At 58.6% G+C, this 11,692-nt stretch overlaps 1 protein-coding gene across 1 annotated transcript; it reads left to right on the top strand.

Annotated features, from left to right (window-relative positions):
• The first annotated feature begins 629 nt into the window (after positions 1-629).
• LOC112107269 lies at positions 630-11,587 on the top strand. Its single transcript, XM_024200905.3, has 5 exons — positions 630-804; positions 2,637-2,733; positions 6,679-6,840; positions 9,919-10,050; positions 11,092-11,587. The coding sequence occupies exons 2-5, from the start codon at positions 2,637-2,639 to the stop codon at positions 11,226-11,228; spliced, it is 528 nt and encodes a 175-aa protein (XP_024056673.2). The 5' UTR covers positions 630-804; the 3' UTR covers positions 11,229-11,587.
• The last annotated feature ends 105 nt before the right edge of the window (positions 11,588-11,692 follow it).

The following is an 11,692-nucleotide window of genomic DNA, read 5'->3' as shown; positions in this document are numbered from 1 at the left end:
GTGGGTGAGGAACACGAGGACCCCTGCTGTATCTCAGCAGCAGGATTTCTGGTGCGTGCCGTCCGGGGGGCCCGCACATCCCCTGGAGTCGAGGGCACAATGGGTACGGCTAGCAGGGAGTGCGGGACGGCTCCCCACAGCACAGCACCATCAGGCAGGGCCCAGGCCCCTCTCCCGCGCCCTGGGCCGACGGCAGGGCCGTGGGAAGACGGGAACCCAAAGGGAGCATGGACCTGCAGCTGTGCTCAGGGCTGGGGCCCAAGCCTCACAGGGGGTCACAGGTCACCAGCCTGCGACGGCCCTGGCACCGTCTCTGCCTGCGTCAGGCTCAGGAGCCAGCGGGCTGCAGACCAGTGTCTCCCGCCCCCCTTCCTCCCCTGCCTGAGCCTGGCTGCCTCAGGGACTCTTACAGTGCCTCTGGCTCTGGGGGGGCGTCTGCCTGGGAACTGGCCCCCTGCCAGCCGGCTGGAGGGATCCATTCCAGCCCACGCAGTCCTGCCTCTAAAGTGCTCGGCCCTGAGGGCTCTGGGTGGGAGGGGGAGTTTGGGGGCTTGAGCAGCGGGGTTTCTGGGTGCCCCCTCGGAGGCCGCGCGCTGGCGGGAGGTGGGGGGGCCCTGCAGGGTGGTATGTTCTCCCACAATCCCACAGCTGTGCAGCCGAGTTCTTCTAGAATAAGAGTCTCTGCTGGCCTGGCCGGCGTGTGTGCGCTGGCCCCGTGCCCAGAACCCAGCACAAGCTGCACTTCGGGGACGCCTGTTGCCTCCATTTCCCAGCTGGCTGCAGCCCGCCCTGCCTCGTCCTGCAGTAAGTACGCACGGCCCTGCCCGCTCCGGAGCCAGGGGGCCAGTGGGGCTGACCGAGGCAGCCGGAGGCCCAGCGACCTGGCACTGCCCTCTCGCGTGAGGCCGGGGGCTGCAGGATCCACCGCCTTTCGGTCCCGGGGCTGGGCCGCAAATAGAGGGGCTGGATGGGTCTTGGGGCAGGGACGCTGAGTGGCTGCTTCTGTTCTAGCTGCACTTTTGGAGAGCAGGCCGGCCCCCGGCCCCGCGTCTGAGCCCTCTGGGGGAGAGAGACAGGAGAGGGGCAGTATCTGTAACTCCACCGGACTGAAGGGGCTTCCCAGGCTCCCTCTACACTCAGGCATTTCGGGGGGAGCGGGAATCCTTCGGCTCTGACATCAGCATCTAGTGCACTTGGGTGGCCCCCAGGGTGGGAGCAGCCCCGGGCCCCACTGCCTCCGCCGCTGGCCAAGGGCTGGGGGCCTTTGTCCCGTCCCTGTACCTTGCCCGTGTGGGTTAGCCGTGTCCTGCTGGTAGAGGTCAGACAGGACGGGGCCCTGCCAAGTCCCAGTCGCCTTATTTAGAGCGTGGAGGCTGAGCCAGCTGCGACGCCCCGAGCTGAAGGGCACGGAGCCCTCCCCGTGGCTGGGCACGGAGCCCCCAGTGCCCAAGTCCTGCAGTGTGAGGGGCATGGCCCGTGCCAGGCTGGCATTGCGGGGTGGGCTACCATGGCAGGTAGGGCTGCCACCTCTGAGGTACAAAAAACCCAGGACATCCGGGATTGTCCTGTGCCCATACAACCGGCCAGCTGGCAGACTGCCTGGCACAGGGACGAGCCTGGGAAAACCTGGCCAGGTGGCACCCCTCATGGCAGCTGACCCTGCAGCAGGCAAGCCTGCTCTCCTGCCCGCCCACCCGGAGCAGAGGCTGGCGCTAGCGGGGAAGAAAGCTGGAGGCAGAGAGGCCTGGTAAATAACGGGAGAATGAGTCTTGTCAGGCCCGGGCTGGAGCGGCTTGCAATGAAGGCAACGAATGCTCTGCACACCCGGCCCTTGCACCCAGCCTGGAAATGCACTCGCTGGCTGGGCCTGGGACAAGCTGTGCTGGCACTGCAGGGACCAGGAGCAGGGACGCTCCGGCCGCCTTCATCCAAGCCTCTACGGGCCCTTCCCAAATGCCAATGCTCCCAACACCCCCTTCAGGTCTTGCAGTTGGGGAAACTGAGGCACAGAGAGGGGGCGTGCCTAGCCCGATGTCACCCAAGGAGTCAGTGGCAGAGCCAGAAACAGAACCCAGGTTCCCTGGCGCAGTCCTGTGCCAACTCCCAGGGCTGCTGCTCGTGCCCTTGCCCCCTGGAAGCGGGTTCGGGATACAGTCCTGCCTCTTTCCAGAGCAGTTACCTGAGACAGGATCTTCCCCCCGTTTGCTCTGGAGCGATGTGTGCTGGGGAGGGCCGGGCGGCACCAGGGACGATCCCGCCCTTCCCTGCCACCAAGAGATTTGAGGCCAGCTGGGCTCTGCAGCCCAAGGCCTTTCGCCGTGAGCCTGAAGCTGCCATTGGGGAGGGGATGTGGTGCTGGGGGCCGCTGACCAGCCAGGCTCCCACCCGGCTGCCAATCAGACGGCACCGGGGAGCAAAGAACGGCCTTCCCGGGACAACCCACTCGCTGCGAAGGGCCGCGCCGGCAGGAGGCTTGGTGAGGAGCTCGAGGATTCGAGCAAGACTGCGGGGGGGGCTCCTGGGTGAGGGGGCAGCCGGTGCGGGTCCTTGGGGTGCAGCTGGGTGGCGCTCTCCCCCCTTGGACAGCACAGCACAGGCGCCCGCGTGACAGAGGGGCCAATGCTTTGATCCCACAGATGCTCTCGCTGCCGGCCCTGCGCGTGGGCACCCTGGCCAGGAGAGGAGTCCTGGGCGCTGCCAGCATCAGAGCAGCACATGCCCATAGTGGACATGGTAAGAGCCCTCCCCTCGCCGAATGCCCCTGCGAGCCAGCCCGGGGGGTCAGGGGAGCCAATGGAGGCTGGGCCCCCACTGGCTCTGGTTTCCACCTCAGGCAGAGGAGGGAGACTGGTACTGGAGCTGCGGCTCCAGAGGGCCGCGTAAGCAGCATTGCATGTGCCTGGGGAACAGCGGAACTCCACGCCACAGGCCACCCCGCTCTGCACCCTGCCTCCAGCCGGGGCTGCTGGCACGTCAGGGGCACAAGTGCCTGGCCTCAGGCCTACCCTGCCGCTAAACCCCCGCGACTGGCTCAGGTCAGCCGACTCGAGCTGGCAGGGCTCGGCCTGCAGGACTGAGACATGGCAGAGCTCAGGCCGGAGCGGGCTCTCAGACCCAACGGTGCCCGTGCGGCCGGCGCCCGAACATCTACGCTGCCATTGTACGGCCCTGCAGCCCGAGCCCCGCCAACCTGTCAGCTGACCCAGGCCACCGCAGGTGTGTTGTTCAGTGCAGACCCAGTTATTCCCAATAATACCCTGAGTGGCCAACCCTCCACTCTGGAGAACAGGGAGTGCATTCCTTCCTGACCCCTGCATGCAAACTGCTTCCGCCCTGCAGCATGGGACTCGGTGCCTCTAACCTCGCACTTACCCAGCATTGTTTTCGCTAGGCCTCAGAGCACCGCGCAAGCACTACGTGGGGGAATTGTAGCCTGAATCACTGAACATTTTGCTCATAAAATGACGCAATTCTCTCTCCAGTCCTGCTCCGGTCTGAGGCTGATCTCCCCCAGGGCTCAGCCCACCAGACCTGGATGAACTCCTGGCCCCATTGAAGTCAATGGGGGTTTTGCCACTGACGTCAACGGGGCCAGAATTTCAGCCCAGTGGCTGGAGGGCTTCGATGAATTCTCCTACGGCAGATATTTGCTTGCTCCAAAGTGCTCATATTGCAGCTACTTGTGATTCTTTCTCCCGTAGGGATGGGGCTATTCGCTAACTTCCTGGCTCTCACAGCGTCCTGGTTCCGTTTAGCCCCTGTGGGCCCTAGCGAATAGAACAGACTTGGGTGGGGAGTGCTGGGGAAGGCCCCGACTGGTAACCGGCAGAGACTGGGGAAAGCTGGGCCTAGGCCCTTCTTTGTGATGTATAAAGTGGGCCTGAGAAGGCAGTGGGCTTTACTCCTCTTCTTCTCTCTGCACCTTTTTACATTAGAAATTAGGGTCCTATGTGGAGAAATGAGGCCACCCCAAGCATGAAAGTTGAGCAACTCTGCAGGATTGGGATTTTTAGTCAGACTGCAGTAAACAATAAGCACACAATTAACTTCAGTGAGTAACTCACATTTGGGAGAAAGGAAGTCTTTGTTAAAGATTCAATTAAGGTATGAGCACTCGCCCGCCACATCCTTTAACACTAGCCGCAAACTCAGGGAAAATCAGAGGTCATCTACTCCAGGCCCCTGCACTGAGGCAGGACTAATATTAGCTAGACCATCCCTGACAGGTGTTTGTCCAACCTGCTCTTAAAAACCTCCCATGACGGAGATTCCACAACCACCGGGGGTAATTTGTGCCAGTGCTTAACCACCCTGACAGTTAGGAAGTTTTTCATGATGTCTAACCTAGATCTCTCTTGCTGCAATTCAAGCCCATTGCTTCTTGTCCTGTCCTCAGTGGTTAAGGAGAACAATTTATCTCCCTCCTCCTTGTAACAACCTTTTATGTACTTGAAACTTGCTGTTATTGTTCCTTCGGTCTTCGCTCTCTGGACTAAGCAAACCCAATTTTTTCAATCTTCCTTCTTCTGCCATGTTTTCCTTTAATTGTTTTTGTTGCTCTTCCTCCAATTTGTCCACATCTTTCCCGAAGTGCGGTGCCCAGAACTGGACACCATACTCCAGTTGAGGCCTTATCAGTGCTGAGTAGAGTGGAAGAATGACTTCTTGTGTCTTGCTTATAACACATGTGCTAACACATCCCAGAATGGGTTTTGCAACAGTATCACATTGGTAACTCATATGTAGCTTGTGATCCACTATGCCCCCAGATTCCTTTCCGCAGTACTCCTTCCTAGGCCGTCATTGCCCATTTTGTGTTTGTGCAATTGCTTATTCCTCAAGCATAGTACTTTGTATTTATCCTTATTGAATTTCATCCTATTTATTTCAGACCATTTCTCCAGTTTGTCCAGATCATTTTGAATTCTAATCCTGTTCGACAAATCGCTTGCAACCCCTCCCAGCTTGGTATCGTCCACAAACTTTATAAGTGTACTCTCTATGCCATTATCCAAATCATTTATGAAGATATTGAATAGAACCAGACCCAGGACAGATCCCTGTGGGACCCCACTCGATAGGCCCTTCCACTGATAACTATTCTCCACGAACGATTTTCCAACCAGTTTTGCACCCACCTTACAGCAGGTTCATCTGGGCTGTATTTCTCTAGTTTGTTTATGAGACAGTCATGTGAGACAGTATCAAAAGCCTTACTAAAGTCAAACTATATCACATCTGCTGCTTGCCTCCTATTCACAAGGACTGTTACCTGTCAAAGAAGGCTATTAGGTTGATGTGACATGATTTGTTCGTGACAAAAACATATTGACTGTCACCTTATTTTCTTCTGGGTGCTTACAAAGTGATTGCTTGCTCCATTATCTTAAACTGACTGGTCTATAATTCCCTGGGTTGTCCTTGTTCCTCTTTTTACGCCCTTTTCCAGTCCTCTGGGCTCTCTCCTATCCCCCACAAGTTCTCAGCGATAACTGCTAATGGCTCAGAGATCTCTTCAGCCAATTCCTTGAGTATTCTAGGATGCATTTCCTCAGGTCCTGCTGACTTGAAGACATCTAACTTGTCTAAGTCATTCTTACCTTGTTCTTTTTGTATTTTAGCTTCAGATCCCACCCCACTTACCCTGATGTTCTTTCGCTAGGTTAGTTGTCCGATCGCTGCTAACTTGTATGGTGAAAACAAACAAAAAAGACATTTAATACTTGGGCCATTGCTTCGTTTTGTTATTGTCTTCCCCCCCCCCTCCTTGGGTACTCCTGAAATCACCAGGGTAAAAAAAAGAGACAAACAATGTTAAACTCCTTGTAGCCGCCCCCTCACCTGCTCTCTCTCCATCAACAAGATTAGGCTAGATAAGTTTATGGAGGGAATGGTTTAATGAGATAACGTGATTTTAGTCAATTAGGAAATAAAGTGCCATCGCTGGTAAAATGTGGGTCTGGCTAGAGAGTCTTGCCTGTATGCTCGGGGTTCTACTGATCGCCATATTTGGGGTCGGGAAGGAATTTTCCTCCAGGGTAGATTGGCAGAGGCCCTGGAGGTTTTTCGCCTTCCTCCGCAGCATAGGGCAGGGGTCCCAAGCTGGAGGATTCTCAGCGACTTGAAGTCTTTAAATCACGATCTGGAGACTTCAACAGCTGAGTTAAGGGAAAGTGGGTGGGTCAGCTTTTGTGGCCTGCATCATGCGGGAGGTCAGACTAGATGACCATAATGGTCCCTTCTGACCTTTAAGTCTATGAGTCTATGAGTCTATAACAAGTGGAAATTAGCCGCAAGCCCAATTCTCAGTCCCTTGCTGGTCACCTGCAGCAGCTTTAAAGCGCTGTTCCCAGTTTATCCACAAGATGGCACCAGTGCCCGTTTCCCACAAAGTGCTGCTTGTTGTACCCTGTTAACCCCTTAGGTCCTGCCCCTGTTAACTAGTTGCTGTGTGCACCTTGCTCAGCTGGAGCACGGGAATAAGACTTGTCAGGGTCCCCGTACCGCCCTGGGCCGGGGCTGAGGTGACACCGTGCAGACCCTGTACAGATGCACGCTCCCGGCTGGCCGGGCTTCCTCCGGCCCTGAGGGATGGGGGAGCTGGCGCAGGGCACTGGGGCAGCGGTAGGGATGTGCTGGGGCTTTGCTGAGGCCGGTCTCTGCCATCTCGCTCTCTAGTGGCGACTCAAGAGGACATGTCGGTGCCCCACTACTACGACAAGCGCAACTCCCCGCTCCCCGACGTCCCGTACCACAAGGAGCTGGGCGCGGAGCAGAAGGCCCTGAAGGAGAAGGAGAAGGGCTCATGGAAGCAGCTGAGCAACGAGGAGAAAGTGGCCCGTAAGCAGGAGGGGGCGGAAGCCCCGTTGCTGGGGTGGGAACAGGCGAGGGGGGAGGTCATGGTACCAGAGGGGGGGGTCTGGTCAGTTACCTCCCCCCCATCCTCTCTGCGCAGCGTCCAGCTCCTGCTTGTGGGCTGGGGGCTGCCTGGCGACCGAGCAGGTTGTGGCTGGGACACAGCGGGTGGAGGGACGGGCCGTGCTGCTGGACCCAGGGAACCGGGCGGGCCAGGGCCTCGGGAGCCGGTGAGGGGCGAGAGAGCCTGGTCTAGTCCTGCAGGCCCTAGCCTGGCTGAGGGGCTTTGTGAATGGGGCTTGGGGGGCTGCCTACAGTATAGGTGCAGGGTGAACGCCCCATGCCCCATTCTGGCTGAGGGACGGAGGTGCTGGGCTATTCAGAGATGTTCCAACCAGCTAAACCACACAGAGAAACCATAACCACACCGCTCCTGGCCATGGTATTAGAGATCTCCCCAGCCCAGCATTACTGTAGGTCTGCTTCATTTAAAGGAAGGGAACTCAGCACCCTCCATCCATAGGCAGCGAGTTATATGGGCCTGTAATGCCCGTGCTCCACCAATGTTATATTTTCAGAGCCATCTTGTCCAGAGGATGGATCAGGGCAACCGGCACGGGCCCCGCGCTTTGGGGGGCTCCGTGCTTCAAGGGGACACGGGGTCCAGAGTGGCCTGGGAGGTTAGCGGGGGGCCTGAGACCCAGCCCCAGCATGCTCCTCTCTGCCTCTTCCCACCCCCACTCCACCTCTTCCCACCTCTGCTCTGCCCTCCCCATTTCACCCCTTCCCCCAGCCCCCACCCCTGCCCCGCCTCTTTCCGGGTTCCGCCCCCTCCCCCAAGCAATGCTGGGAGCCGGTGGGGCGGGGCAGGCTGGGGCCAGGTCGCTCGCTGCTGCCATCGCTAGGCCCCCCGCTAACCCACCAGGCTGCCCTGGACCCCATGTCCCCCCAAAGTGCAGGGACTGGAGCAGTTGCCCCGGTCCATCCTATGGACGGGACGGCTCTGCTTAGACCCAGTTTGGGCAGCACCAAAAATTATACAAACCTGGCACCCAAGCCTCTGTTGTCTTTGAACGTGTGATTGCTGAGAAACACCCCTGGGCTCCCTCGTGGTCCGTACCTGGAGCCCTGGGCTTCCGGCGTTGGCTGAGATCACCACTGGCACATGCCGAGTTGGATTCCCCCCAGATATCCCTCGCTCGGGGCCCCATCCTGCAAGCTGCAGCCTCCCCAACCTTGCTGGCTTCAGCTGGAGCAGAGGGTGCCCAGCATCTGGCAGGGTCAGGCTCAAGTCAGGCCTCCAGTCGGTGATCAAACCCAGTGCCCGTGGAAATTTTAGCCCAGGTGTTTAAGTTGCTGAGGCCCAAAAGCCTCTGAAAAGTCAGCGCCAGGGAGCAGCTCCCTCCCCTTCTGCTGCCAGCCCCCTTGTAACTGGTGTAATGCCTTAAATACGCTGCTCCCCCAGCTGGAGTGTCCGCCAGGGAGGGTGCTGTGTCACCCCAGAAGTCTCGATCACAAGAGGAGCCAGCCACAGCCAGCCGGCAATTTATCGATAGCGCTTTGTCCTGAGCAGGCAGCAGCCGAACAGTTACATCTGTTCCAGGTCAATGCATCTAGTCACTGGGGAGTGAGCAAATATTGCACCAGTCTGCGTCTGAGCTAGCCCAAGGAAGCTCTGTGCACATGACAACCTGCTGGCAACAACTAGTAAACTGGCCTTTTACGCCGGGACAAAACTTACAATCAAGAGCATGGAAACATTGAAGCCCAGCCCCACCCAAAACTGCATGAAATACACCGGCTGCCCCTGAATCCTCGGCTAGACAGGAACCAGCACACGTGGCTGAAGGGCTGCAAGTGGGGGACGAGAATCACCACATCGATCAATGCACGGAGCCACAAAGGGCTGATACGTCGGCTGGGTAACCACGAACTGGACTCTGTCCTTGTCCTGGTTACAGCTGAGCAAAGCAACTTCCAGGGTCTTCCCTCCCCTAGGCCATTGCCCTACACCATGGAGAACTTAACCCTGGCCTTGGTGCTCTCAAGCGTATCAGTGCCTTAGAAATGCTAATGAATGAGCCCTGGGAAGCATCATCACCACTGCAAAGCAGCCGCAGTGAGGGTGAAATGACTTCCCTGATGTCCAATAGCCCATAGGTGGCAGAACCCAGATCTTCTGCTCCCAGACCATGACCCAACCACTCCAGCTCCCTCTTGCCAGCCCGGTTCTACCACCGTTTCCCCGGTCCGGGTGCAGACGGGTTTGTCTCTCTCGAACACCATCATATAGACTCTCCCGGGTGCGTCTCCAGTAGAAAAACGAGTCCCGTTTTCAGCACTGGGCCAGTTTCACCTTTGCTGCCCTCAGCAGTAGCACTAGTGTAGATGGGCCCTGCTGGCCTCACCACCATGGTGCTTAGCTCTGCTCAGAACAGTGCGAGAGAGGAGACCCCGAGCCCTGGCTCCACCGTTGGAGCTGCACCATGCTGACAGGAGAGCTCCCCAAAACAGGCTGCTGGGCATGGGGCTTCATGCTTACCCTGTTGGAAGCTGGTGCTGCCCCATTGTTGGACCAACCCGGCGGATGGACTTGGAAAGCAGACATCTCTGCATTTGCCAAGCAACAGGAGCCGTTATCCTGGGACAGTATCCCACTCCCTGCAATTTCAGTGCTCTTCCCATCTGGATTCATGGTCTAAAAGCTTGGACCATGTCTCTAACCTGCCTGTTAACTGCTGTCCAAGTTCTGCCAGAGCAGGCCTGACACTCCAGAGACAGCTGACAGGAGGAAAGGCGGGATGGGCCGTGCAAGGAATAGCCTGTGGGAGCAGCAGATGGGATGAGGGGGCCGGAGGGGGCTCTGAGGTTAGCGGCCAGCACAAAGCCTTTGCCAGAACTGTCTGTAGCTCCCTTTACAGACGGGATCTGGAGGCACCCCCTAGGCTGCAATCTCTGTGCTAACACGGTCTCTCAAGCAGCCCCCGGGGTGGGGGAGCGGACCGGCTGTCAGAGTGGGCTGGGGTTCTCTGTGCCGCCTTAGCCTTGCGCCTGTCTCTCTAGTCTATCACCTGAAGTTCAACCAGACCTTCGCGGAGATGAACAGGCCATCCAACGAATGGAAGACAGTGCTAGGAGGCATCTTCGTATTCTTTGGCATCACTGGATTAATCGTGTGGTGGCAGCGAGTCTATGGTAAGGGGGGATGGACCGTATGCTTGTAGGACAACACGTGGGAAGGCAAACGGGACATGGCTGGGAGGCTGTAGTGACAATCTACTGCCTCTGTTGAGGCTCCCCCTTCAAATCCCCACCCCCAATCATTCTGTTCTAGGGGTGTCTATGTTCCGCTGCCCAGAACTTCCTGCCCCAGCTTGAGCTGGGATTTGAGAGACACGTCGTTCGAACCCTGGCTCTGCTGCCAACCAGGCCTGGACCTGCACTGGCCACGTGCTCAGGCCTGGGATGGGGCAAGAACTAGCAGGGCATGGAACTGGCTGGGGACCGAGGCCCTGGCTTCTGGCATTGGGCATAGAGGAGCTGGCGAAGCAGAGCTCGGAGCACGGCTGTAGGAGACTTCTATCCATCTGGGCATGCCCTCGAGCGGGTCTGCTCGTAACCCTGCCCAGCCCAGCCCCTCGAAAGAGCCAACACCTCGATCCAGCTGGGGCATTGGTCCTCAGATCCCCTGAAAACCCGCTCTGGCCCCTGTTGGCCTCACCCCCGGTGCACACAGGCTGCAAGAGCCCCAAGGTTTTCTAAGCCCCTTCTTTAAAACAAATAAACAGCCCCAAATATTCTCCCTGGGGAAGCAGCCTTCAGTGTAAGCCACCCTTCAGCCAGCAGAGGGCGCTTGAGCCAGCACCTCCTAGGACAGGCCTCTGGCCACCCCCTGCCTTTGGCCAGGCTGGCTTGTGCTGCTTGCTGAGGGGCCGGGCAGGGGCTGGGTGCTGGTGCCCACGTAATGCCATTGAGCCAGCCACGGTCCCCGGCCCAGCCTGGCCGTGAATTGGGAGGAGAAGGGGGGTGGGGGGGAGCACAAAGCCGCCCGTGAAATCGATGGGAGCCGCTGGCGTCCAAGGCTGACCTAGGCCTTCGGCCAGGCTGATCCCCACGCCCCGGCGGGAGGGGAGATGGGGAATAACGTGGCCACGGGCACGGCACGTCGGGTGGAGAACCGGCAGGCTGGTCCTGAGCAAACGGGTGCTCTGAGCTCTCCCCTCGCCGTGTCCCCAGTGTTCCCCCCGAAGCCACGCACCCTGACGGACGAGTGGAAGGCTCAGCAGGTCAAGAGGATGCTGGACATGCGCATGAACCCCATTCAGGGCTTCTCCGCCAAGTGGGATTACGACAAGAACGAGTGGAAGAAGTAGAGGGGACGCCCTCCGCCCCGCCCCGCCCCAGCCCCGGCTGCAGTGGGCAGTGCCTGCACACTGCCATTCCCGAGAAGCAAGGGGCCAGCGCTCTGGGGGAGAGCAGCTGGAGCAAAGCCACTCTTGCCTGGCTCCCCTACCCCCATCCTTCGCTGGGCTGCCAGCCCCACCACCTGACCCCTCGTGCCTTGTCCGCAGCTCTCCTCCTCCTGCTCTGGGGCCTGGTCCTGGGCAGCGAGCTGCTCCAGTCTCCGCCCTGCCCCACTGGGGGATCCGTCCCATGGCCCGGCCTGTCTCTGGTGAATGAGCATTTGGCACTGTCCAGTCCCTGCTCACATGGAATAAAACACTACAGTAAATCCGCGGTGTGCAGCTTGTCTTGTACCTGACAAAGGGGAGGGGAGGAGAGACCCACTGTTCTCAGTCCCTGGGTTCCTGGTAACTTCCCCCTCAGAACCTCCCCT

The sequence above is a fragment of the Terrapene carolina genome, unplaced genomic scaffold (genome assembly GCF_002925995.2).
Source record: "Terrapene carolina triunguis isolate 2854851 unplaced genomic scaffold, T_m_triunguis-2.0 Scaffold130, whole genome shotgun sequence".
Lineage (NCBI taxonomy): Eukaryota > Metazoa > Chordata > Testudines > Emydidae > Terrapene > Terrapene triunguis.
Note: the sequence above shows the minus strand (reverse complement) of the source record. Positions and strands in the feature narration are given on the sequence as shown.